Source organism: Drosophila kikkawai, chromosome X (assembly GCF_030179895.1).
Source record: "Drosophila kikkawai strain 14028-0561.14 chromosome X, DkikHiC1v2, whole genome shotgun sequence".
NCBI classification, from domain to species: domain Eukaryota; kingdom Metazoa; phylum Arthropoda; class Insecta; order Diptera; family Drosophilidae; genus Drosophila; species Drosophila kikkawai.
The window spans coordinates 19698150-19725299 of record NC_091733.1 but is presented as its reverse complement, the minus strand read 5'-3'; the positions used below and the strand labels follow the sequence as shown (position 1 = coordinate 19725299).

The 27150-nt window shown below is 36.2% G+C and overlaps 2 protein-coding genes across 2 annotated transcripts in view; both read right to left on the bottom strand.

The window, feature by feature from the left end:
* Positions 1 to 1336: 1336 nt before the first annotated feature.
* The window catches only part of LOC108082895 (allatostatin-A receptor), a 68180-nt gene continuing 42366 nt past the window's right edge, over positions 1337 to 27150 (bottom strand). Inside the window, exons 3-11 of the mRNA XM_041775049.2 lie at positions 20668 to 21100; positions 10173 to 10362; positions 10017 to 10112; positions 9085 to 9235; positions 4801 to 4919; positions 3342 to 3417; positions 2280 to 2435; positions 2108 to 2216; positions 1337 to 1480 (exon numbers count right to left, since the gene is read on the bottom strand). Of these exons, the coding sequence (XP_041630983.1) occupies positions 2112 to 2216; positions 2280 to 2435; positions 3342 to 3417; positions 4801 to 4919; positions 9085 to 9235; positions 10017 to 10112; positions 10173 to 10362; positions 20668 to 20950 (1176 nt within the window). The 5' untranslated portion in view covers positions 20951 to 21100 and the 3' untranslated portion in view covers positions 1337 to 1480; positions 2108 to 2111. The remainder of the gene's footprint in view (positions 1481 to 2107; positions 2217 to 2279; positions 2436 to 3341; positions 3418 to 4800; positions 4920 to 9084; positions 9236 to 10016; positions 10113 to 10172; positions 10363 to 20667; positions 21101 to 27150) is intronic.
* Positions 11337 to 12197, bottom strand: LOC108074146 (uncharacterized). Its single transcript, XM_017166045.3, has 2 exons — positions 12032 to 12197; positions 11337 to 11962 (listed from the first exon to the last, which is right to left on the bottom strand). Exons 1-2 carry the CDS (start codon positions 12057 to 12059, stop codon positions 11610 to 11612), a joined length of 381 nt encoding a protein of 126 aa, XP_017021534.1. The 5' UTR covers positions 12060 to 12197; the 3' UTR covers positions 11337 to 11609.

Sequence of the window (27150 nt, the reverse complement as noted above, 5' to 3'; positions counted from 1 at the left end):
TTCATTTCACATTCCTAGTATGTTTTTTTTTTGTCATTTCCCCCTCATTGTGGCTTGGCGGCTAGTAAATACCCTACATTTAAGCGGGCGAATACAAAAAATGTTCTTATTTCCTAAAATATTTAAATTGTTTTTCTCAGCTCAATTTTGTATGTGTGTTTGGTTTGTTCGAAAAGTTTCCTTTTGCTAAATTCAAATATTGTTCAATTCCACAACTGTGCTAGGAATGCAGTAGGATATACAATTACAATTACAATTATAATTATTTATTAGTAATATATTTCTTATGTAACTTGTATTATTTAATAATAGCTTACACTCTTATACGGCAAGGATTAAACAAATTAAAAAAAAAATGTTTTAAAAATATTTAATTGATTTGATTTGTTGATAACCAAGGAACTAATAATGGCAAACAGTTGGTTAATTAATTTGTTTGGGGGGGAAATCAGCTGAATTGATGTGGTAAATTGTTTTTGTAATTAAAAAAGGGGGTTTTAATTCCGGTTGAATAATTTAATTAGCTTTGGGGACACGCTAAAAGGATTAAGCGGCTTACATATGTATGCAAATGGGATTCATATTCAATTGAGCTTTGCTGGTACAAGTGATTAGTACTACAAATACAGGTTAAATTGGAGTCTAAAGCTAGAACTACAGATCTGGCAATAACTATATAAAGGTTTACACTTAATGGCTATACAAAAAAATCAGATATCCCCTGGTGCAACTCTTTTCCCTGCAGTTTATTTGAATCGATTTCACTGCAAAAATGTTCCATTTTATTTTATATTCCCCTCACCCATTTCCCTGTGGCAAATCTCTTCTGTTCAATCTACGTACGCTGGTCGTGTAATTTAATTATAACTTTTGTGGCTGCGGGCGGGCTTGCTTAATTATAAAATTTTGTCATCAAACGCTCAATTACTAAATGACACGCACACACAGAAACTGTTTTACACGTTGTTACAGGAAGTCCTGTTTTAAACTCTTTAATTTCTGTGTCCTCGAAATCTGTCAAAGGATATTAAAGGGTATCTTATTCAGCGTTCCAATGAATGCAAATATTTCTTTGTCAACAATTGGATTGTAGGCTTTCCTTTTTTTATAAAATTCAATTTTCTGTCATACTCTTAAATTCTATATTCTATATTTACCAAGTTATAAATTAAACTAACACGGCTTTAACCAAAAACAATATAAAATGCTCTTTACAATAATGTTTGCTTATGACTTACAAAAAAAAAAAATTAAACATAAACAACGAATCACATTTTGAAATTTGGAAAATTATATTCTCCATATTATAGACATAAATTTAAGTACATGTTTTTTATGTATATAGTTAACTTATCAATTTGTTATCTTTGTTTTAACTTATTATTTGTTTTGTTTTGAAATACACATTTTAACATTTTGTTTTAGGAAAGCGCCTTCAAAAATGATGCGACGACCTCCAACGGAATGTTTTTTTCAGGAGCTGTAAATAGAAATCAAGATTTATTATTATTTTTTGTGCAAAAATATTAAGTGGAGTTATGTTACCTTTTAAAAAAAATGTTCTTTTGTGAGTTTAATAAGTAATTTAATTACTTTTAGAATGGTAAGCACATTAATTATTAAAAAATTTGAATTAAATAAAAATTTCTAAAATGAAACATTTGGAATGAGAAGTCCGAAAGGCCGTAACTTTCCTGTTCATCTAGAAGGTACACACATATGTATATACAGGTGGAGGAGATATTCTAATTTCTTTTGTTTTTATAAAAGTGGAGCTTATTCTGAAGAACTTGATGACATTTGTTACCAACAAAAATTAAGCCAAAGTAGTGTTTTACCTCTCCCTCTCTCTCTCTCTCTCTTTTATCCCCTCACTCGCTCTTCCTACGTAACTCTCTTTCTCCCTTTATTTCAAGCTATGCTAGAACCAGTTGAGAATTGTAAACGCTCTCTGGAAAATTTTATTTATAAAGAGCTAACAAATAATTAAAACTAATGGCTAGGTAAGTAGTTTGGTATTTGGCAGCATATTTAGCTCAAAAGTTAATAAACCATATTTTTATATAATTAATATTTAATTTTAAAATTATTACACTTATAAACATACCCATTTAGAGCATTTCAACATTGGACGTTCCGTTGCCGGTTGCAGTTCGCGTGGTCTTTGTCACCTGTTGATTGGTCATCAGAGGCGGTGGGCTACAGCACCATACCACCTGGACAATGGAAATTATTTGTAAGAAAAAATAAATCATTTAGAGAGTAAGTATTGCCCTCACCTTGCGGAAAGCCTTGCGGAAGTTGTCGGACAGGAAGGCGTAGAGTATCGGATTGATGCAGGAATTAGTGTAGGCCACCACATGCGAAATGATTTGGATGATGACCGACAGATGACTAGCTCCATAAAGATCCAGGGCCTTGAGCACAAGGATGACCTATAAGGGAAGGAAAATAAAGGAGTTTATTACAGGGTTAATAGGGGAAAGAGAAGAACTTGAAACTTGGCGTTGAATTTGTACTTTTAATTAGGAAAATTAAATTTTTATATAACATATATTTATTCCAACTCAAACATTCAATTTGAATTCCCCGTTTGAATATAGTTTCCTTTTCTATCCACGAAGACTGGCCATATGCTGGCATTGATAAATGCAATTTGCACATCTTGTGCACATCAAGTGTCTGATTGTAATTTCGTTTGTAATTTGTGAGCACATTGATTTTGTGCAAATACTCAGCAGCAGCTGCCGTTCGTCTTCCTTTTGGCTTATTAAACATTTCAGCAAATAAATTGTGACTGAAGGAAAAGGAAATATCAATTGATGGCAACTATCCCAGGGTCCTGGCCACTGTTTGCCAGGACATTCGAAGGCAGCTGTTGCTGGCTGCCAAGTGAGGCCTCTTTGAAGAAAATTTGAGCATTAATTATTAAGAGTAAGTGTAGAAGATATATGGCAGTAGAAAATGTAGTGTTAAATTTATATTAATAAGTAATAACTAGAAAGGAAGTTAACTTTGGAAAGACAAAGCAACAGCTAACAAGGGGCCTCATCAATACTAATTTGTTGATTATTTTCTTAACTTTTGTTGTATTCATTTTCCTACATTATATTCCAAGTATCAACGACATTTTGTATAATAAAATTAAATTAATATAAGAGCTATATATCAGGATAATATATTCAATTAATCAATTAGATTCCCAGACACTAGACAACCAAATGAATTGACCTTAATGAGTTATTTGCATGCTTTTTACTTGATATACATGTCATTCCTATGTACATCTGTATATATACATATGTATATTTATACATATATATATTTTTATATATTCTTACATGAATTGGTAGCCAGCAGATGGCAAAGGCCAGAACGACAACAACAACCATCCGGGTGACGCGTCGCTTTCCCTTGCTGCATAAAAAAAAAAAAAAAACAAAAGAAGAAAAAATCAGAGAGTTAGCCAAAAAGATTTATAGAGATATATCAGATGCTGGTATATGCATATGCTTTATGTATAACTTATGCTGCAGTTCAGTTGGTGAATTGTGCATTGCCTGCTGTTTGGTGATTTATGAACTTTGAATGCGTGGCAACTTCATTTCCATTTAAATGTAAAGCCTACAGCCTATTCGAATTCCTGTTAAATATTTACATCCACAAATATACTTATATGGAAACACACACAGATTGTGGAAATATATGACAGTAAATATTTGCCCATTAAAGTTGCTCGAAACCTAATTTCACGCGATTTATTTGATAGCCTTTTCTCTTTATTTTCATTTTCACATTTTATTTGTTTAAAAAGTTAAGTGAAATCTGCAAATAGATTGGCATTTTAAAGAAAATATTAAAATTGGATTTATTGCGTTTCAAAATAAATTATCTGAAAAAAATAATAAACAAAATAAATGCTTAATACATTTCAGGAAACTATCCAATATTGACAAATGAGTTTACTTCAGAACTACAACTTTTTAAGCTCAACCAAGGACTTGCAGAGAATAGAGTAAGTAGAATTTAATAGTGTTTCGTTTTCTGTAAAACCAAACTTGAGCAAAGTCTGTTTAAAGTATTCCCGATTGAGTTTATGCAGAAGGAGGTTAAAAGTTAAAAGTTTCTAAAAGTTTAACTTGAAATTAATGGTCGGTCGTCCTGATCACGTATGGGAAAGTTTCCTGTTTTTCTTATTCTGAGAGCTAAAGTCAGGCAGTAAAGATTTATTTACCAAGGAAAATAAAGAGAAAATGTCAATAGAAAATATTTATTAATGATATTGGTTGAAAATATCGAAGGAAAATTGTGAATTAAACTATTGATGGAAAATCTTGTCGCTATAAAGATCTAACAAGTAAATATAATTAAGAGATTCTATACATTTATTTTATTGAAAAATATCCTCCTTTGTTTTTGTCATTTAAAATTAGCTTCTTATTTGGCAAACAGACTGTACTGTACAATTTTTAAATAGCTTTCCTCTTTCCCCATTTTATATCCTGGACACCCTGGTCTTCCCCGATTTCTTGGGTGGAATATCACTCACATTTGAACCTACGAGGATTTCGGTTTCATTGACCCCTCTCCCTCGACTACTTAAAAATGCATGAGCCAAGAGCCCCATGAGCCTTTCTAGCAGCCCAATAAAAAGACATCCATCATGGTGCACAGGAGCAGAAACAGAGAGAGAATCAGTAGCCGCAGGTGCCAGCAAAAGGTTCCCTTCCCACTGTACCCACTGCGTATACTTGATATTTTTTATTTCTGTTTATTTTTGGTTTGAGTTGCTATACTCACCGTGACTCGGCGGAAGGTTTGCAGCCTGGAGCACTCTTCCACAGACGAGCCAGCATTCCGATGTAGAGGAAGCAAATCAGCGTCAACGGTGCCACATACGATGATAAAAAGAATGAGACCTGAAAAAAGGGAAAAATATAAGGAGAACTTGATTATTAATTCAGTTATTTTGAAAGGAATTTAAATCGAAAATATTAAAAATATTTAAAGTTAAAGTTTAGAAAATGTCAAGAAAATATCGAATATTTAAGGTACAGTTGTGCATCTATAAATATCGATATAGTTATCGATAAGCAGCTTGGACTGAAGGAGAATCTCGTAAAGAGAAGAGAGCATAGAATTGAACCCAAAATGTTGAAGGATCTATTTCATAGAATATTATTATTGTTTTTCTATTCAATATAAGGAAAATAAGAGTGTCTTCAGTGACCAATTAAAGCAAATTAAATTGATTCGTATTGAAGTTATATTATTTTCTTATTTAAATTCAACTTTCATTTAAATAATTGTATAAATAGTTTCTCCTTTTCTCCTTGCCAACATATTAATTTTCCCGCTTATCACTTTTTGTGTCGCTCGCCGGTCGAAGGTCCTTTCCCTTTGCCATCTGCTGCCATCTCAGCGGCATTTGTTTTTGCATGGAAATTGTGAGAAGCGCTGACCCGTAATGCTGACCAGATACCAGAAATGAGTGCCAGACACTTTTCACTTCTCCCCCGGGAGCTACCCTTCCATCAGTCTCTATGGAAAGCACATCCTCTTTGCTTCGCCAGCTGCCGCTTAACAAAAGTCCCCACAGACCCAACAAATATATAGTAAGGATATGTAAATAGTCCTGAAATATGTCTGTGTGTGTGTTGACCCATTTGAGATAGGGGTTTCTGAAAAAAAGATAATGATGGAAAATACTCGTGCTCCTGCCAAACTATTTATGCTGGATTTTTTCTGAGAGGGAGAATTGCTTCGACATTACCCATAAACTGTACTAATGAATCGTTTGAAATCTATTTTTATTTAAGGGGATAAATATGCTAATTACGATTGCCTTATATTAACCAATTATTTAAGGAAGTTATTGTTGCATTTGTATATTTTAAATATATATTTCTTAAGTTTTCTCATCATCTAGTTTGCATTTCCGTCGTTTTGAATACCATCTTTAAACAAATTTAGAACCAATTTTCCATGATTTCAAACTTCAATTAATCTTTGTTTTAATCTTAAATTATAATCCTTAAACAGATTCACCAAAAAATAACTTCATCCTTCGCAGTTAATTTCCTATTTAGCCAACCTTCTGCATTGTTAAGACCGTTGCCCTTTTTAAAAACTTTCGTTTGCTTTTTGAAATATTTTTAAGCTCAGAAACTGCGCTCGAATTGGTTGCTTTTCGTTCATTCTGGGATTTCCAATGAGCTGCAGGGCCTAAAATTCATTTATTGCCTCAACTTTCGAGGGGATTTCGTTTTGATTGCGCCTGCGGTTGGGTGGCTGCCATCAGCCAAGTGTAAATGATTAAGGGGAATCCCCTCTCCTCGCACTCCGGGCAGGAAAATGTGGGAAAACGAAAAGCGGAAAGCAGGCAATAAAAACAATAAAGCACACTCTTGGCAGAGCCAAATATGCACAAAGGTGCAAGCCAAAATAATATGAACATATATCAGTTCTGAGCCGCCAAATAAGGGCAGTGAAACGGAAAAGGTGCACTGGGAAAAATCATGACTACATGGGTTTAAATTATAAGAAAAATGTCTACAGAATATTAAAAAGTTGAAGGAATGAAAGAAATAATTAATTCATAATACAAACTTTGATTTGTCAAATTAAAACTAATAATAAAGCTCACAAATTTATAAAGTTTTGTCAATGATTTATTTACACTTCTCGGAATTTAATTTACATTTGTGTTTCTTGAAAAATAAATAAAATGAATAAATTCCTGAATACTTGGGATTAACCAAGCCCACGAACACGTCGTTCGTTATCGACACTGAAGCCAGGACAACGTGTCGAGGAGGAGTGACATAATCCGCCCTGACACTTCATCGGATTCGAATCCGAGTCCGTATCGAAGTCCCGGGGCTTCGCATTCAGATCTGGGCTTAATGATTGGGAAATATTTCAGCGAAACAAATTTTAATGCTTTATTAAAAAGGGAAAATTAACTATTTTATGAAAAGGACGTTGAATTTTCAATGAATATACGGAAATATTTTATTAAACATTTTGAGATAGTTTTATTATTGATTATATTTATATTTAAATTTTTAATTAATTTTTTTAATAGTTTAACATCTCTTTGGAACAATACGATCTCAGCTGCTTTTTAGCTAAAGAAAAACTAAAGTAAAAGTCAATTTCACGCCCAATGATTATCGTAAATGCACAAAAATGTGTTTCTTGAAAAATATATCAATAACCAAAACAAGGGCCATATCCTAATATCTAAAGTTGGCTGGATAGAAAGATACAAAATGTACACAGAGCCAATAGATACGCACAATGGATTGGTTGGTCATAAACAAAAGTGGCCCAACTTAAGAGAAACTTCTCGTTTTCTTTTATATTTTTTTGCGGCGTTTAAACTTTATGCGGATGCTAATAAAAAGCCATAAACTGAAGTGTGTGCCATGTGATAAATGACGGGGGAAGGACCTTCACAAGGCGAACACACTTAATACTCCGCCTGACCCGAAAAATTGCTCCTGGGATTTGTCCATAAACGCGGCGTCTCCTCAGACACTCTGCGAAATGAATCAACTTGCCGCAGGAGTTGGCAGCTTGATGAGGACCCCCTAGCCTCCTCCTCCTTGTGAGAAAATGATTGAAATTGTGAATTGACTCGAATTTGGAGGGGTAAAGTGGACACTTTTAATAAGCGCTTTAATTAAGTGGATGAGAGCAAAGAGGTTTTGCCGGAAGTTCAAGTTCATAAGGTGAACATGAACTTGTTTTAAAAAAATTCAAGTAGTCGCCGTTGTTCCTGGAAACATAGCATAATAGACACTGCTGTGTCGCTTAAATACTTCTTTACTTTCCCATTTTCAGCGCCCTTTGTTTCGTTTTTATGACTTCTTTACGACGACAACCATTGGGTCGTTAGTTCCGTGTTTCGCTATGATTGAACGGATAATGCGTGGCACAAGTTTGATCGATTTCTACTCGTTTTCCTAGTCAAGGTTAAATATATATATATATTTGACCTTTAATCATTATAAATTTATAAATTATATATTTTAAATGAGAAATAACGGCAATTGTCTCAGAAATGGCTCCCATTTAAGTCTGAACTAGTCCTGAACAAGTCCTTTAAACAGCTTCCACACTTTGTCCTTCCGCTTAAGTTGTGACTCACCTTTCCTGTTTGCCAAAGCAATTGTGATTTATGAGAAAGGGAATGGGAAGTGGGGAAAAGTGGGAGAATTGGAGCAGGAAAGTGAGAATAGAGGCGACTACCGAGTGCCACCGAACTTCACGGTTGAAAATTAGCCGAGGAACGACTCAGGGGGAGTCACTCACTCAGTCGGTCTGTCAGCTAGTTATCCAACTCGCCACGCTGAGCAAATAGAGTGATTTCTAGGAAGCACTTTTAAAATTTAAAGTCCTACACCAATTTCCCCATTTGTTTAAATATATTTTCTAGCTGGGTTAATAACATTATTGTCTCCAGAGAACTACTTCTATTGACGTTATATCTTTAGGATATCTTTCCTAACAATTATTATTTACTATTTGTTTTATTAACTTGTATAATTCATAAAAGATACTTATTATCATTGGGATATGTAAAGTTAAAGTCGTTTTACTTTCTCAGTGTCTTGGTTACTCAGGACGTTCCTCATTTGTTCGGTAAATGGAAATAGACGACAATGCTTATTCATTTCCACCCACTCCCCACCCACTTTGGGAACAACTGTGGCTTCCTGTGTCACATCCTTCCGCCATGAAATGACTCTTTACTTGATTAATAGACCAAAGTTCAAGTAATAAACACAGCAATATAGGGGTAAATATGAGCGACTTTTTGGAACAGAAAAAGCATTTTTGATAAGGCTGATCTACTACTACTAAATGGGGAACAGAATGATGATGGAATTGTGTTCTCACACCCTAAATAGGGAAATAATAACTGCGAAATATGGCACTAGCTTTCATTAACTGGGACAGGACCAAGGACTCTTCTTGCAAATCAGAATCATTTCAAACGCTCTTTTGAACTTCGCTTATATCGGGTCAGCTTTTTGTTTTGAGTACTGGGTAGCTCACAGTCGACTTGAAACTCACCTGAAAGCCGACCAGACTCCAGACCTCCTCATCTGTGGAGAAGACGCAGGCGGTGCCGGCACTGCCGTGATACTGATAGTCGCGCACCGAGTGCGAGAGGGCCACTGGAATGGCGGTGGTGACGATTGTTATCCAGGCAAACATGATGGCCCTGCAGATAAATATTACATATGTAATAGGAAATAGAAATTTAAAACTACAATTTAGTATTTATATAATTTTCTTAACAATATTAAATCCCTAAAATAAAATGAGTTCAGTATGGTTTTCGAAGCTTAATTAAAGCCTCTGCTTTTGTTGCTAAGAATTTCTTATAAATCTGCTCTACCTTTCATTTATTTTTGTATAAAGTTCTTGAGCAACGTGCCAAGTTTTTTAATCAAGAAAGCTGCCGTCAAAGTTTGCACTTGGACAAGAGAAAAATTCAAGGAGACTGCTTGACAGTTTTTGTGGGTCTTAATTTCTGAAAAGCTATCCTTAAATGACCTTAAAAAATGTGTCAGGAAGTTTTATGACAAATTCTTTTGAGGCTGCAACTTTTGTCTCCTTCTTTAAGTTAGATTTTCTTAAAGACTTGATGTGCTATTTTTGGCTCAAAGGCAAAGGTCACATGCCACGGCACACGGCCTGCAGGTCGCAATGAAAGCCAAGCTAATTACAAAGGACAAATTGATGCAATTCCTCTAGATGATATGGGGGAGTTTATGTGAAGGAGCTGAGGCACTCGCAGAAAAATTGTTCAATTTCTGGTTTAATTTAAGGGAAAAGAGGGAACATAATGACGCCTTATTTAGGGGTAAGAAGAATATGTAAAAAGAAATCTTTTCTCTTTTTATTTTTATGTACAAATCGATTTGCTTTAAATTGTATAATTTTCTTATTAAAATTTTTTAGATTTTTGAACATAAAAGTAAAAGGTGAAGAGCACTTACAGTGTGGCATTGCGCTCGGTTCGCAGGGACATGCTCGTCACGGGATGGACCACGGCCAGGAAGCGATCAAAGGACATCAGCACCAGCGTGTAGACACTGCAAGTTCGTGGGGGGTGAGTATGGCAATAAATATAAGGTAATGCAAGGCTGGCTCACCTGCAGTGGCAGGTGACCACAATCATGTACTGGACGAACTTGCACCAAATATTGCCAAAGGGCCACTCGGGCAGGACGTAGTCGGTGGCCGTGAACGGAACGCAGAAGATGACAAACAGGATGTCCGAGACGGCCAGGTTTATAATCAGCAAATTGGTGGTCGAGCGCATCTGTTGGTTGGCCACAACCACTGCAAGGATATCGAAAAAAATATATAATAAATACTGGTAAAAATTACATAATAAATGCTAGAATAGGAACTATCATGTATGAGCAGAGCTAGAAACTCTGAGAAATCCTCACATCAAGGATCTGGCTGCCTTGGCAATGCTCGCTTTTACTTACTGCCTTGTACTGCTTTGACCCCCATTTGCTACCTCTATTCTTCAAACCTCCCTTGGTCTTTCTTCAAGCTTTTCCTTGTCCCCTGGAAAACCTCCACCCTTGGCTTTGGCCCTCCCAGTTTTTCTTTTCCCTCAATTACGCGGACAAAAGGCAGCAAACAGCTAGATTTCTCTACTGGCTGCTCTGGTGCTATCTGTGCACTGAGAAAAATTATTCAGCAATCACAGGCATACATTAAATTAGGAAAGGGAAACGTATTTTAATTTTTATTATACATTAGAAGGGGTAGTCTTACCCCCTTTCCAGTTGAATCATTATGTTTCTAAATTAAATTAAATTAAAATTAAATATTTGTTCTCTCTGTACAAGTTTAGGGAAAAAAGTCAAACAGGGGAATACGGGTAAAACAGGAGTCTGGCATTGTTGCTTTCACTTTTTGACCCTCTGTCTTGGAGCTTTCCCTGACCCTTAGCCTTAGCCTTATCCACATTCTCTGTTTCTCTTTGTGTGTGAGCTGCTCACTCAGTTTTCATATAGATTTTTTTTTATACATTTTCCTTGTCCACTTGCAATTAGCCAACAATTTATGTCGCTGCTCACAAAAGAAGCGTGACAAAGGTAGTGAAGAAATAAAATTGTAGAAAAAGAAGAAATAAGTTGACTGAAGCGGGGTCATAGCACAGTCAAAAGCTGTAACGAAATGTTTTTGGTCCAAAAGAAACTGCGATGCCAATGGATTGATGCCAAAGAAACTTTCAGGTCAACAATCATTTAAGGTGAAAGTGGAACAAATTAAAGATAAAATGAAAGAAGTTCAGGTTAACAGAAATGGGAAATTCTGCATAGCAAACTAGTGCATCTATTTATTTTTATTTTTTTTTATTCGTAATTGGAATACTTCAATAATTTGAGGAATATTTTCAGCCGAATTTGATTGCCTCCAGTAGAACTAATGGTTTCTTTTTTTTTTAAGTGGTATAATATAATATAATATTATAATATTTTCTTGACCTTGTGTGGGACATCAAAGGACTTCGCAGAAGCTTCCAAAATCTAATGAGATGCTGAGGCAAGTTCGGAGCGGTGGCAAGATCAGCAGCTCCTTCGCCTGGTCCTTTGATATACCGCTTGGCATTTTCTTCTGGGGGTCCATATGGGTATTGGTGTTTCTTCAGAGACACGAATCGGTATCAACGAATTGCGAAAAGTGCCAGGGCTCGCAACCTCAGTCTCGATATTAGCTCTTTCGGAATCCAGGTGAACAGTGCCAGGGCTTGCCACCTCAGTCTCGATATTAGCCATTTCGAAATCCAGGCTTGCCTCCCACTCGAAAACCTTCCTCAACGACTCGGATGCATCGTCGAGGCTGAGCTTTATCTGTTCAAAATTTAGCTGCATTTCGCGAACCTTTTCTTCTAATTTATTGAAAAGCAACGTCGTGGTATCTTAAAACGAATAGAAATGTAAGAAAAAAAGTATTTTATGGCGCACATTTTCCAGCTGAAAGAGCTTACCTCTTGCACTACGATTTTCCTCGCTCATTTTGGTTCAAAAAAAAAAAAAAAGGTTTTTCTAAATTTAAAATTTCAATTTTTCCTAAATTTAAAATGTATATTTGTCGTTACTGTAACAGAGTTGAAAATGTTTATTTGGAATGGTGAGACTATTAACGAACTATCAAGTTTAGAACGCTAATTTCAAGGGTCACCAGATAAACATCTTAGATTATAGGTTTCTTTTTAGTTTCTTTAGTAATCTAAAAGAGGTTTTCCCTATTTTTGTTTTAAATTAAGCACATTACCAACTCCAGGCCTGGTTAAAAAGAATAAATTACAAAAAAAAAAAAAAAGAAAGAGAAACGCGACTAAAAAACCACTAGTCCTGTGGTTATCCAGCTTTTTGTTTAACCACACAAGGAGTGCTTCAAAAAAAAAGGGTCCAAAAGGGGAGCCAGAATTTTTGTTGGGACATTAACTTTTTCCCCACCATTAAAGTCGAAAGTGTTTCAGTTTTTGTTTAACAAAATAATAAAGAGTAGCATAATTTATGGGCGAGAGCCTCTTCAAGCACAAAAAAACTCCTGTTATTTAAGGCCAGCAAAAGAAGAAAGAAAGAGGCCTTGGCTGAGGGATATTACACATAAACAAATAATCAGGCAAGCACGTGTTGCCAGTGTTTCCTAGACAGGATTTCCTGTTCACTCGCATAAATTCACTTTTATTGAACTTTAATGTCACCCTAATGCCTCTGGCATCGTCCGCCCTACTTCCTTGCTCCTGAATGCTCCTTCTTGGCCTCCTTTGTTTAGCCTGTAATTGATGCATTTCAAGTGCGTGTGCACGTGGCGTATACGTAATGTGAGCCTTATTTAAGAGCAGAGTGTGGAAAGTTTAAACAGTATACCACAATGTGTCTTAAATTATAAATATTCTTTATATATTGCACCCTTTGATTATATGATTCTTCTTTGATTCTCAGGTTTAGTTTCTAATAAAACCATTTCAAAAATACTTAAATTCTCTTTATTATCTAAGCAATTTCCCAAGAGTTAAGTAACTAATTGAAATTCCTCGACTGTGTAATGTTTTAATTACTCCCAAATGCAGTGACTTCTTGGCAAAGCAACAGAAATGATTTCAAGAGATTTTCCCCACTCTTTTAATTGAGAAATTAACGAGTTTAGAGACCATTGAAATCATTGCTCATTTCTAATAAATCGGTGGCATAATTTTAATTGCATTGAATTTTATTTGCAATTAAAAGAAACAGCATCGCAGACTTAGAGCTACAGAGAAACTCGGCAAGGCTTTTGTCTTATGATCCAATTAAAGTCGCCTGAGGGTGGGCTTAGGCCTCCCTTCCTACTCAGACCTTGGGTTATTAAGTGCATAAATGATTGCCATATGGGAATGTTGGAATTTGGGTTTTGCAGTTGCCAGGGAAATCCCGTACAGTTGCTGCTGCCCTTTAACTATGGCAATTAATTTAAAATTCAATGCACAGCAGAGGTAGAAGAGAGGTAGATGGGACATCCTGTTTTGGCACATGAATATATCCGGTTACAAAGGACCAGACCGGACAGAGCCTTTGTCCAAGGTCCTTTTCTGGAATCGGTGTCCTCGCCCAGCCTTCATTATATCTGTTTTGCCTTCCTTTCCTTTATTTGCATCATTTGCCAGCCTATACAAATACAATTTTAATGTCGGCAAGCAGAAATCAGTGCAAGTCCTGGCAGCTCAAAAGGAAGGGAGGATACTTTCCAGGGAGTACTTTGCATAGGGCAGATTGGTTTGGGTTTTATTTGGTTTGCGTTCTATTTATAATACATGAATCCTTAACTTAATTAACATTAATTTTTTAACTATTATTAATTTCTCTGATTAGTTATTATAGAAAAAGAATACTAATCTTTAAAATGGAGAATAAACATTATTAAAATGGAAAATGCTCTTTTAGAGGCTCAATTTACTTAGTCTTATATAAATTAGCTAACTATTTGATCTTAAGTCAAGTGAAAAATAATAAAATAATAATAAGAATAATATTCTACATTTCAGATTTGTTTTCAAGTACAAATTTAAAGTTTTGCCAAAGTCAGGACCAAATTTGAGATATAAGCTTAAAGCAGCTGCCACTCTGTGGTACCCTGTGATTGCCCAAAGTATCTTTACCTTTGAAATCGACACATTTTCTGAATAATGGTGCTACTTTACTAAGCTTTCGCAATGGAAATCACCATGAACATTAGCATAGGTGCCAACGACATCGGGACATCATTACCATTGCCAAGCAAATGCGAATCAATCATCCAGAGAAGCTGTCAGACAATCACACCGGAATAAACAAATAATTTAACTAAATAATATATACCTAAAGATTTGTTTACTTTTTACATTAAAGAATATCATTATATTCCTTAAAAATGGAATATATAAAATTATTGTAAGTGCAAAGTAAGCCATATTTTGGTAAAGAAAAATAAATATTTTGTCCAGTGCAGCGGAAGTGGCATCCTTATGCAGGATTTCATCGGCAAGAAACCCTTTTAGGATTTTGCCCCACTCTTTTCTTTCTTTTCTTTATTTTTTGATTCTTTTATTTTGTCTTCTTGTGCGGATGACGCTGCATGGTGGGATTATTTATAGGATTTGCATCAGGCAGAGGATGAACTACACAAAGAGAAATCTATGGTCACTTGCCAAGGGGGAGGAGAGCCCAAGGACAAATGGTAAGGAATCTGGGGGCAGATATGTGTAAGGACACCTGGCTGTGAAGGCGAAGGCGTCGCCACATTACAATATGGCCATCATGGACATGTGCATATGTGTTGACAAGAGCGAGCCACAAGTGTGTGGGAAGGACGAAGAAGAAGTCGTCGAAGGGAGGACATACTTGCCATCCACTTTAAGGTTTTATTTGCTAAAACTTTTGTGTTATTTACCCCTTCTTTCGTTGTTATTTGTTTAAATAAAGAAGAACAGAATGGAGGTAGAAAGGAATGTTCAAGTCTCATAAACTTGAAATTCAAATTTAAAAATATTATACAACTCGGAAAACATAGTTCTAGAAATGGGGTTAAACATTATAAATATTTAAAATTAGCTTACAGGATCTCATAAACTAACTTTAATAGAGTTTCTTTAAATAATTCTTATATTATTAAAAGAATATGTAAGAAAAGCGTTTGAAAGTTCCTAAATACAACAGACAAAATACATATATTATTATTATTATTATTAAATTATTATCTATTTAAATGTATAAATTAAGAAGTATGTTTTTTTTAGCCGATTTTGTAATACAGAACGTAACGCTTTTCTGCATATCTTGAAGATGAAATACAACGAATAACTGGCATTTTTTCTACCTGTTTCGATGCCTTTGTTCTGCCAGCGAAACGGTGTTCGGGTCCTCGGTTACACATGTATTCTGGCCTTAACCCTCATCCCACATCATCGCACCTTTCTTACAGTGGAGTTGAAAAATATATACCCAAAAAATAAGAGGATTAAGAATATTTGATATATGGAAAGCATACAAAATAACTGAAAAAGTGAAATATGATTTTTATGGACGTAATTTTAAAAGGTACTTAAAACCATAACAATTTCTGTGCGATCTCTAGTGGGGCTCTAGTATTTGTATTATATTATTTTATTATAATAATAATTATTACTATTTATATAGTATTATTTTATTTTTAAAATATTATTTTTGCTTCAAAATAATGCTAGTTTTTTGGCATTCACCAAACTGATTTTTTATTTTAAATTTAAAATTTCTTTTCAAAATCCTAGAGTTTCTGATAATAAGTACTAGTATCTTGACTCCGAGTGTGAGCTTACCTATATTGTATATACATGTATATAGTGTAACCATGTCCCTGTGTGTGTAGCAGACCCCCCCCACAGACATTGCATTGAAAAGTAAAACAATAAAATTGTACATGGCCCATAAAAAAGCATAAATATGACGAGTGTGCAGAGCGAGAGTGAGTGGGATGGAGAGGGAGAGGCAGAGGGAGAGGGAGAGAGAGAATGTCCTCTTCGCCCACGCACAATTGCCTGTGTGTGCTTGAAATGTATGTTTGTGTGTGAGTGTGGCCCACTTGGGCATTGTTGTCTGTCTCTGCATGTGCGGGCATGTTTGTGTTTGTGTTTGTATTGCCTGCTTTTAGGCGCTGTACTCAATGCCGGTTATAAATTTTATCACTATCAACGCAGGATAATAAATTTGTACGCCTGGTGGATTTGTGTGTAAATTTGCCCAAGGAACACGCACAAATACATACGCAGGTCCTGGCCATATGCTGCTTAAATGCCGTTTCATTGGATATTTCTGTGCGTACGTTTTTACGGATTTCTTCACGAAATACTCGCAAGTGTTTCCGCAAATTGCAGCTACGTGCAGCCTGCAACATCCTTCAACCGTCAGGATGGGAGGGGAAAGCGTGCACTCGAAGAAATTAGCCAGAATTAGATAACCCTTTCCTAGGAAAAGTCGATTAAACGGAAGGATAGGATATATTTCTAGAGTTTTTAAATAATTATTTAAATTTTTGATGAAATATTTTGACATTTTTGAGTAAAAACATTGTGTTTTGGAGATTTAAGTAAATCTTCTAATAAAGGTATCATAATTATCCTGATAAAAGCAGATTCAGCAACAAAATATATTTATAATATAAAAAATGCATTATAAACTCAACATTTTATGGTTTCTTGGTTCACATTTCGATCAGTGTACTTATACCGTTAGAGAAAATGGCAAAAAACGAAGGAAATATGTGAAGCTCTCGAAAGATTGAAGCTTTTCCAAGGAGTAAAGTGCCTGACAGTCTCCGATAATAAAGTGTTCGATGCTGGTCTATTAAACACGGATAGGATAGCAGGTGTATCCAGCACACACACACGCACATACCAGGATTTACAGGTGCAAGTACTTGCCTCATGCATGTGTAGCTGCCTTGTATGGTTGGTATTTTTCAGGAATTATCAAACAAAGCAAAAAAAATCTAGGAAAAGTGTAGGAAAACCTTGACTAAATTGTAGCAAACAAGAAAAAGTAGGGTAAGCACTTGGAAAAATATAGAAAAGAAAAGTTATTTCCTTCAACATTTTCCATTGAACATTAGCTAATGTTCTTGGGAAACAAATCTAGTTGTGAAAAAATTACAAAGTAAATAGCTAAACAATGGTTAATGTTTACATGCGATTCGAGGAAAAGTGCGGGAAATGTGAAATGCATTTTCCAGCGAAAACTCATACTAACAATGGGAAAAGTGAAAACAAATTATGGACCCTTGCAAACTACTTTGAATTTGCAAATGTGTAAACTTTCCACGGCGACTGAATAATGTTTTATCACATCTCCTGCCGCCTCTTTCTAGTCCTTTCATCCTTCGGACATATATATCCCTCTAACTGGAGCTTCGGAAATCGTGTTACGTTCTCGTTTAACTTGATTCTGCGGTTCCATCTGTCGTAGCTTTGAATCAAAAGGATTTGGAAAAAAGGGAAAGCTGTGACGAATGTGAAACATGTTTTGGGTTTGGGACCAAATCGAATTTGCCAGTCCTGACAGGACACAGCACAACAACTGGGGAAAAGGCTTCAAAAAGGACTAAGCTAGGGTTGTCCCAACTGGAAATTACCCTGGACTTTAACTTTAAAATCACTTTGCAGTTCCCATAATTAGATTTCCCATCAATAAATTTAAATTAATTTTAATTTAAATTTCTTGAACCTTTTTCTCTTTTATTTTTATAGCTTTTACCTGTATCCTTTGTTTCTTTAAATGCCTCTGAATAATCTATGTAATATTAATCGCTTTGTCTTACTGAAATCAATCAATTTCCTTTCACCGCGAACTAGCAAGAAGTGAAGAAAAGGATTGTTCTGGGGGAATTGAGTCACGTTTCCGCTCGTCTAACGAATTACAATTTTCAAACCGAATTTCCAGCGGCAAGTTTTCCCGAGATAGAAGCCGCCTGACAAAGGCTAATGCAAATCAAACTGACAAGGACCCAAAAATATTGTGGAAACATGAATTATAATTAAGCATTTGGATTCAGGATCTGCGTCTCCCTGCTCCCTGAGCTCGCTTGTGCTTCTGCGGTGGATTTACACAAATTGCTGTTGACAGTTTGTGTCCGAGCTGTGAAAACTTGTGCATATATTTGCCAAAAATATCGTGTTGTTTATTCGAATTCTGGCGAATTGCCTGTCAGATTATTCACACAGAAACAAACAAGGTTTATTCGAGGAAATAAAGTTACTTCTTAAATCAATTGGAAGTGAATTTACGCATTAAATTGGAGAAATGTATTAAGAAAATAATAATTGGTTATAATAATACTACTTGTGATAAATAAAAAAATTATTAAAATATTAATTTCAAAAGTACAAAGACATTTTCTATAAGAATTCTATATTCCTTTGGTTAACTTATGATTCCCTGCCTCCATCTATCAATGTGTCGGGTGTGTTTGTGGCTGGAAATTGACTTATCTGCCCATGAAGTGCACACAAAGTGCACTCCTCCGATAAAATATCGGACAAATATGATTGAACGACAAGGATAATAAACTCAGCAATGAAAGACAGTAATGGGTTTCTTAAAAATAACACTGAATAAAGGCATTTTGACTTAATAATATTCCTTAAAATATTTAGATCCTTCCTTCTTCTGGATTATTATTTTAATTAATTTGAATTTTATGTTCTTAAAATGGTTTTAAATAAGAAACAGACTTACAAATTATTAAGGTTTGTATTGCCCCTTGAAGTATTTTAGGTTTCTGGGATACTTTTTCCAATATTAATGTTGATGCATTCTCATTTTTTACAAACTAAGAACTTTTTCTGGCACCACTGACTTGCCTCTAATTTTTGCCTTCATAATTTGCCACAGAATCCATACGTTCATTTGCAAATCATTTATCATAATGCCGCCAACGAAGCAAAGTGACAAAGTGGCTTTCCCACATTCGAAGGGAAATTGAAAGCGGAGGCTCGGAAAAAGCGTGGGTGTGGGCAGACAGGCAATAGGATGCCACTTGCGACTTTAATAAAAGTTTTCCTCAGCTTGTTGGCAGGATGCTGCAGATGGAAAGAGAAAGAGACTGAATAGAGGAAAGCGACATGAAAAACACTTTTCAGTGGGTGTGTTGCTACCCAACGCCTTTCACCAACTCATTTGTTTCTTGGATAACTTTAAAGGAGCTTGAATCCAGCTGAGATTCCTTACGTATGGAATAACAGAAAAGAATACTATGTACTTTTATTATTTTAATTTTTTTTTTAAATACAATTTTAATTACAATTTAAATGTATTTAAATTGCCACTACAATATCCTCTCCTTCAAGCTGAGAAAAAGCCTTTAGCTTCTACTGATATTAAACTATATACTCTCACATTGACTATGCACTATACTATATACTCTCAACCTAACGTCTCGGGTTCATTTTTATCGCCACCTCCTTCGTTGTTATTATTTTTAGCCTTTCTTAGAGCATCCACCTTTATTTTTTGCTGCCTTTGTTTATCTTTTTTTTTTGCTGTAAGGTGAAAGGCGACCCTAGTGGGTGTGGCCAGCAGGTGAGGTGAGATGGCCTCTGAGAATTTCACACGAAGATTGCAGTGTTGCAACAAGGAAGAACAACAAAAAATTGTATGCAAAATGTGTTTGCCCGTTGAGATTTTGTGGGCACTGCTGATGATAGGACACACACAGATACATCTCTAAGGACACACACACACACAGGACACACACCACCTTAAGTGCTTTGAGGGGAAATCCTTCAGTTCTCTTAACCGCATTGCACATTTTTCTATAGCCTACTTTTTTGGGGCAGGAAAAGTCTTGAAACTCAATTAAAAGATGAAAAACTCAACAAGATTGTGGAAAGAGCTGGAAAAAGCTATAGCAACAAATTTATTTAAGATATATTTACAGTTTTTATAAAAACTAAATCTAGTTTACGTGTTGGTATTATTTCTAGGATATATTTCAGATCATAGATAGATTTTATATTCTTCCTAAAGGTTTCGTTAGGATTTATCTAAATTTATGAACAATTTGTATTTGTTTATTCATATTTATATATTAAAGATGTTGTTTTGTGTAGTAAAAGGTATTAAATTTCGTGCAATGCTTGCAAAAGTGCAATCTTAATGATCCCTTGAAGCCAGAGAAGGAAACCTCCCCCAGTCACACTTGCACTCACACCTCTCGCCATTTCCCTCGCCGTACCTTAATGGGATATAAAAAATCAATTAGCTTCCGCTTGAATGCTCAGCTCTTGTATTTTTATGCCCCTCTTCCCACCTCTCCTGTTCCGGCTTCATTTGCAATTATTACGCATAATTTGCTGGAGGTCGCTAATGAAAGCGTTGGTAGGATGCGAGTACAGCTTTTAATGGCGGCAAGGGTCGTCCCTACACCAGAAGAAAATAGCTTTGTATTTCTCATTAAATTAGGGAAAAAGAAGATGTAAATATATAAACTAGAGAGATTATCAAATGTATATTATTATAAAAAACAACTCTCAGCAAAAACCAACTCTTGCCCTTGCATTTACTCTTCGAAATAATAATAAATATTATTATTATCCACGTATTAGCTTAGATTTTCGCAGAGTGCACTTACCCAGTATGACCAGTCCGTTGCCGAGGAGTCCGGCAAAGCCGATAATGCCAAAGAATACCGGAACTATCGTGGAGACGATGCGCTCGAGGGCCACACTCTCGGCATCGTATTCCATGGAATCGTTGGCATTGTGGTCCGAGAGTTCCGAGGAGAATGCAGAGTTGTTGCTGCTAGTGTTGTGTCCGCTGCTGTTGCTGCTGCTAGCCTCGTTGCTGGTGGCCCCCAAGGTGGCTTTGGGCCAGCCACTAATTAGGCTGCCCAACAATAGCATCGATATATCCATCTTTGCACTGGATTAGCCAAAATAGGTGAGTGATTGGTAGGGGTTCTTGTAACGAGCTCTCCCCGCCTTCAGTTGGATCTATTGTGTGGCTCTCGGCACGCCCCCTGGCACGCCCGTCGCCTGATTTGCATTTCCGTGGGTAATCTCCCCCTGAAAGAGACAAATTGAAGTGGCGCAATAAATATTTTAGATATGAACTGGCAGATACAGATGGCGATACAGATACGTGGCCATAGAGACGGCAATAAATCCGCATCTATGCACATACTCCCCTCCCGCCCCCACACAATAGATGGACAGTCAAGGCCGTTGTCGTGTGGGCGGGCGATATGGTGATATGCTTTCTTTTTTGTTCGTCCAACTAAACGAAAGTGACATGTGGCACACAGTGGTTCTGAGGTGGATTTATAATCAATTTTCTTAATATATAATGACTGTAACAGCGACATCCTCTATTTATCCAGCTCATGAATTATTATAAACAAAATAATAAAAATTAGAAATAGCCTCAAAGCTTATTTGTTTTATATTAACTCTTTGAAATTGTTAAGTTTTCATCTTTATTTAATTTTCCAACTTCAATGGACTGTGCAACCACTGTCTTTAGAATCATCATCTGCGTGAACATGTAAAAATGATGCAAAATTAATTTAATTCCATTACATGAACTGCGGACACAATACAGGAAATGCTAATGAGAGTGGGCAAACATTCATCACATTTGCATACTTTAATAAATAACACCGAACGCCGGAATCAAGGACAGAATGATGGAATATTGCGTATACGCCACGTGCCCAGCATCAATTAGGCTCCGAAGGATAACACTTGTACGCATGTACACATTAGTTTCCTCTGATTGTGCGTTGTGTAAGTGTCTGTTTTTTGTGTGTGCTTTAGGTTTTTTCTAGTTTTGTTTTTCTACTTGACCAATGCCAGTGAATTTTAACTATTTTTACACTGAAAGGAAGAAATGGAAATGATTTAAGTTGAAAAAAAAAATATTTTGCGAAGTTTGAAGTTGCAATTGAAACCAAATGTTCCTAGAAAATGTATGTAATTATTTACTATATATATAATATTATTTCTACATTATTTCAAGACGAAGTGAGTAGAGTAGAGAGTAAAGTCTTGGGCTAATGAGCTCTGACGTCTTCTTGAGCCTTTGTAAAATCCTTTCTTCACTCTAAGATATTACGGATAATTTTTCCCACTGCATTTGGCTAAAAGGGAGGGCTGGTGGTGGGCACAAAGGCGACAGCAGCCAGACATACTAATCGAGGAGACATATGTGCTGTCATGTCGTGCCTGAAATGGCACGCAACCAACGCTGACAGTTGGCTTAAGCTGTCAATTAACATATTATTAAGCGAGTAACGGAAAAACGGGGAAAAAACAGAAAAAAGGGGACGAAAAGGCGCGAAAAGGGGGCGGAATAGGGAGGACTGACAAACGATGGCGACTTAGAAGGACGCCGCATAATTGAGTGCCTCTGAGGATCAAGGAACTTTGCTCACGGAGGTTCTAAGAAGCTTCTCAGCTTTCTTTTAGGTGAATTCCAAAAGGAAAGCTGAAGCTGGAAATTCCAAATATCAAGAAATTACCTACCAGAAACTTGAACTAAAGCTATAAACTAAATATAAAAATAAATATCAATGTAAATATCGTCATTATTAAGTGTAGGAATCTTTGTTTTAGTGAAATGTTTGTGATTAATATCGATAATAATCTGAAATAATTGCCAGAACTCGCTTGAATTCATCACCACCCAAAAGACAAATATAATTAATGCAGATAATATCGGACTCCATTTCACTTCCCCTGATTGTTTTTCGCCAAGGCTGAGTTATTTGCTGGCCCCATTTAATTAAATCAAGCAATAATTATGAACCGTTTGTCTCTTCTTATCGCCGGAATGGCTGGTTATTCATTCGCTTAGCTGGGAAATTATGGACTGGTAAACGCGATTTAATGGTTTCTGTCATCTGAATCCAAATCGCGTCGAAGATTTATGCTGAGCATTTTAAGCTGTTTTGATTTACGGCTTCCCGGCTAAACTTCACTTGGCGGCAAACTGTTTATGGATTAAGAGAAGCGAAGAAAGGGATCCGGAAGTCGTTTTGCCCCTTCTTTTTTCCGGGTTTTCTCTGGATTTTTCTGCTGCCAAGCGGCCGTGAAATTGAATTTATTAGTTTCCCGAGTGGAAAGTGTCTTCTATTCCATTGTGCGAGACTTGAGACTTGAGACCTGACACATTTTGTAATAATAATGTGGAGTTTCGAAAGAGAAAACATCATTCTACAAGGTTTATAGTTCTGAAATTTCTCTGTTGAGTTTGTAGTTATTTGAAAAATAAAGCTTCATGTTTTGACTGTGATTTTTTCGTTCAGCAAAGATAAGGCTTCTTCTGGCTTCCCTATTAAATCCAGTTTGTTGCCTGTCATAGAAGGAAAGCGAATTGACAACACATCCTTCAATTATCCCTTGAGCCTTGCATTAATCGAGTCACTCAGTCAGCCTCTGGAACATGTCAGCTGACTGCAATGGAGATTGCGTATACGCCGCGTTGTCAGCTCACCGAGATGCAAATCCGACACTGAAATGCTTCAAAGGGAATGCCATTATTTCAGTCAATCATTTGTGGTCCGTGATTACTTCAATGATTTCAAATAAAGGCAACAAAGAGCACACGTTCTCATGTGGCCTTTATGTACGTGGAATCAATCTAATTGCGTTTTATGGCCCGGGTGCGAATCATAAAAGTCAGCCAGGCAGAAGCCATCTAAAGCAACCACAACTCCGGGCAGAAAAGCAACATAAAACATTAACAGGAACAGCATTGGCATAAAATTAGAAGGCAAGCTGAAGCCGCCAATAAACAGGGAACATCTGTTGTAAATTAAATATTAATAATTAATTAACTTTGCGGCAAAGAGGAGCCAAGTGTGTAGCTAGGAAACACACATCAAGGGAAATTCAAATTTAAAAACAATTTAAAAACACTTTACATTTAGCAGAGTCCAAAGGAATTTTATTATTATGAGCTTTATGAACAATTATATAATGTAATAAATATATTTTTTTAATGTTATAATATTATATATATTATATTTTATTACTTTATAATATATTTACATTTATACAGAGTAACTTTATACCACTAAATTTAACATCTTGGCTTTCAATTTTAAACTCAAACTTCAAGTTCAGTCTGAGATTCATATAGAAGAAGATGGAAAGCCAAAGTCAAAATCAAAACCAGCGAAAACAACAGCCACCAAGGACCGTTTGGAATTTGTTGCCATGGCCAAAGCAGATTAAGTTTTTTAATTAATTCTTTCTGGCCTGGGCTGCGGCTCCCAGTAGGGAGGCGGAGTCCATGTAGCCGCCTTAAAGTCAATTAGTTTCCTAAATCCGCGTTGACACATATTTGATTAAAAAGTTGGAAGCCGCCAGCCGAAACCCCAAGCCGATGTCAGTGGAAAAACAGGACTAGGAAAGTGAGTAGAAGAGGGCTTAGGAAAATGTATATTTTAACAACAAATTAATTAATTAGTAGCAGTTGGTTAAGGGTTTTCACTTTGGGCTCCAAAATTCAAACAAATATTTATAGAAATAGTTCGAAATATATATTCAGAAGTTTTGAGATCATTTAAGAAGATCGGGTTCATATTCATCTGGTAAATAGATGGGAAATTGACTTGGCCCTACATTTATATACATCTCCTTGAACTAAAGCATTTTCTGTGATTTTTATGGGGCTTGGTTAATGGATGTTTATCAAACTTTAAGCGAAAGGACCTTGACTTTTCCGACGTTTTGTTGTTTTTACTTCGTAAAAAGAAAAAGTTCTAGGTTGTATTGGTGGTTTTCTGTTGTTGTGGCAAACACTTTACACAAGTAATTTCCTAATTGGTTAAACGCACCGAAAAGCCCACTCATACATGGATAAATGCTGGCTGGTCGTTCGAGTGGCCTCCATTCATAATGCCAGCCATATGCCCCCTAGCCACCATGGGCTATTGCGCCTATAAAAGTGCACAAATTTGCAAAGCACTTTGCCTAATTGTTGTGATAAAGAGTCCTTGTAGTCCCTAATCGAGCTTGTAGCTCGCATTTTCACGGTCTTCATAGGGACATGTAATTTTCGTCATAAAACCGTAGAAAGGGCCAGCAATTGGGGATCAACTTGATGGTTCTGATGACGAGGTCTCTTCAAATGCTCTTTTAAATGCAGAGAAAATAGAAATTGTAGGTGAAAGATAAAGAAAACGAGAAGGAAATTAAGTAAATTCTTTAAAAATTAGGCTACTAATTTAATTGAGGCACTTCTGGTTGTATAATGTAGATGAGCTGTGGCTGTTGCAATTTGGATTTAGGCCTGTATCCCTCTGCCAAGTTAAGAACTCGTCCAAAAAGTTAGACACTCTGAGGACGTGTCCCTTCCCCACTTTCACATTTTCGTTGAGGAATAGTTAGTTATGCTGGCGAACAGCAAACAGAATTGGAAAATTGGCGGGGAAAGCCGTGGCAGAACTCAAAGTTTCGCTTTGAGTTTTCCCTCCACTTCCAGGGTGGCCGTGTGTGGTCAGTCGTGCGTGCGTGGAAGGATGAATGAATATGGGGAAGGACTCCATCCTCATTCCCTTCGTTATTAACCACAGTTGTCAGCAGACCACAGGGTCTATTGTGCCTTGACCAGCTTTTATGTGGGCTTTTTGAGCTGCATTTCAATTGTATGCATTGCGGTTAATCGATGACATGAAACCCGTTTAAGGGAAGAAGGGTAATTTCGATGGTAATGAGGATGTGTCTGGATTATAACCCAATTCAGGATCTTAATGAATACCTATTCCCTACTTTTCAAATAGTCTTCTCTGTGAATTCATAAATAAATATTCCTGCAACTACTCTCCTTTGGTTTTAATAAATAACAAAAATATTTCCCAAAGTTCAATATCAATTTGAACTTTTTAGCTGAATAGACAACTTCGTGTGGGAATTTTTCGTATCTGAATCGTTCTATTAAATTGGTTTTCGAGGAGTGGCTTCCATTTCTAATGCATTTCCCCCTGCAGAAGAGAACTTGTTTGCTCGAAATTCTCTCGTGGATGTGATGAGATGTCTGGGAGAGCTGGACATGTCCCGGCAGCTTTGGTTTGGCTTGCATTTTAATTTGGCTGTGCCTTTGTTCCCTGGCCTCCTATTTTTGTCTATTTTTTCCCGAACAATGGTCTACGAAGTGGCCAAAAAATAGACTTGGTCAAAGTGTGTTCAAAAGGCGAAAGCGTGCAAAGAGTCTTGATTATTAAATGCCACCACAACAATGTCTCTTTCTGACCATTGTCCTTTGGTTGCTGTAGGGGCAGGTTCAGTGCTTAGAATTGGCCAAATTTACTTTCGGGCCAAAGGCAAAGGACAGTATAAATTGCCGAAATAATTAATAAAATCATTACCCAAGAAATAATGCTTAAAAAATGTACAAACAATAATCAAAGGTCAACTTTTAGGTTGAATAAATTTATATTTATAGTAGTGAAAATAGGTAAAAGACAAAAGAAAATAGAGAAAAATCGGGGGGAAAACTCCCGTTTTTGTTTGTGCCCCATAAAGTGATAATTAAACGAGCAGAGAAAAGTTGACAAGGCGGTTAGAAAATGGGGTAGTTGCGGTTTTATGGTTTTGAAGGGGAGTAATACCCCTTGAGGGATAAAGAATGCTTTGATTTCCAGACTTTTAAACATACTTATATTTTATAAACTTTTATCCATTTCTTCTTTGATATTTAATATTCGTTTTTTTTTCTTCTTGTAAGGTCTGAGTTCAGTTATTGTCCCCTGACTTTGGCGCCACACAATTTTGTGGCCACATTGATGTCGCCGATGGAATACGAAAGTTTTACTTTCATTGGTCTGCCCTTTTCCCCCTCTCTATCCTCTTTATTCTCTATTTCTTCTCCTTCTCAGCTTCTATTTCTCCTTCTACACATCCACTCTCCTTCGCCCTTGGCAACAAACATTTAGCAGCCTTAAAAACTTTGTAGTTCCAAGAATATTAACATTACGTATACGACATGTAGTTCATGAGTTGGAGGAGTAAGATGAGGGAAACGTGTTAAGGAAATTGAGAAAAATTAAATAAAAAGAAGCAGAAGAGAGAGAAAATAATGGTGAATGAGTGAAAGTTCCCAAGTAGGTGAA

Coding starts and splice junctions, on each gene's coding strand:
- LOC108074146 (XM_017166045.3), bottom strand. CDS start 12,059: ATGAGCGAGGAAAATCGTAGTGCAAGAG. Junction 11,963..12,031: donor GGAAAATCGTAGTGCAAGAG/GTAAGCTCTTTC, acceptor ATTCGTTTTAAG/ATACCACGACGTTGCTTTTC.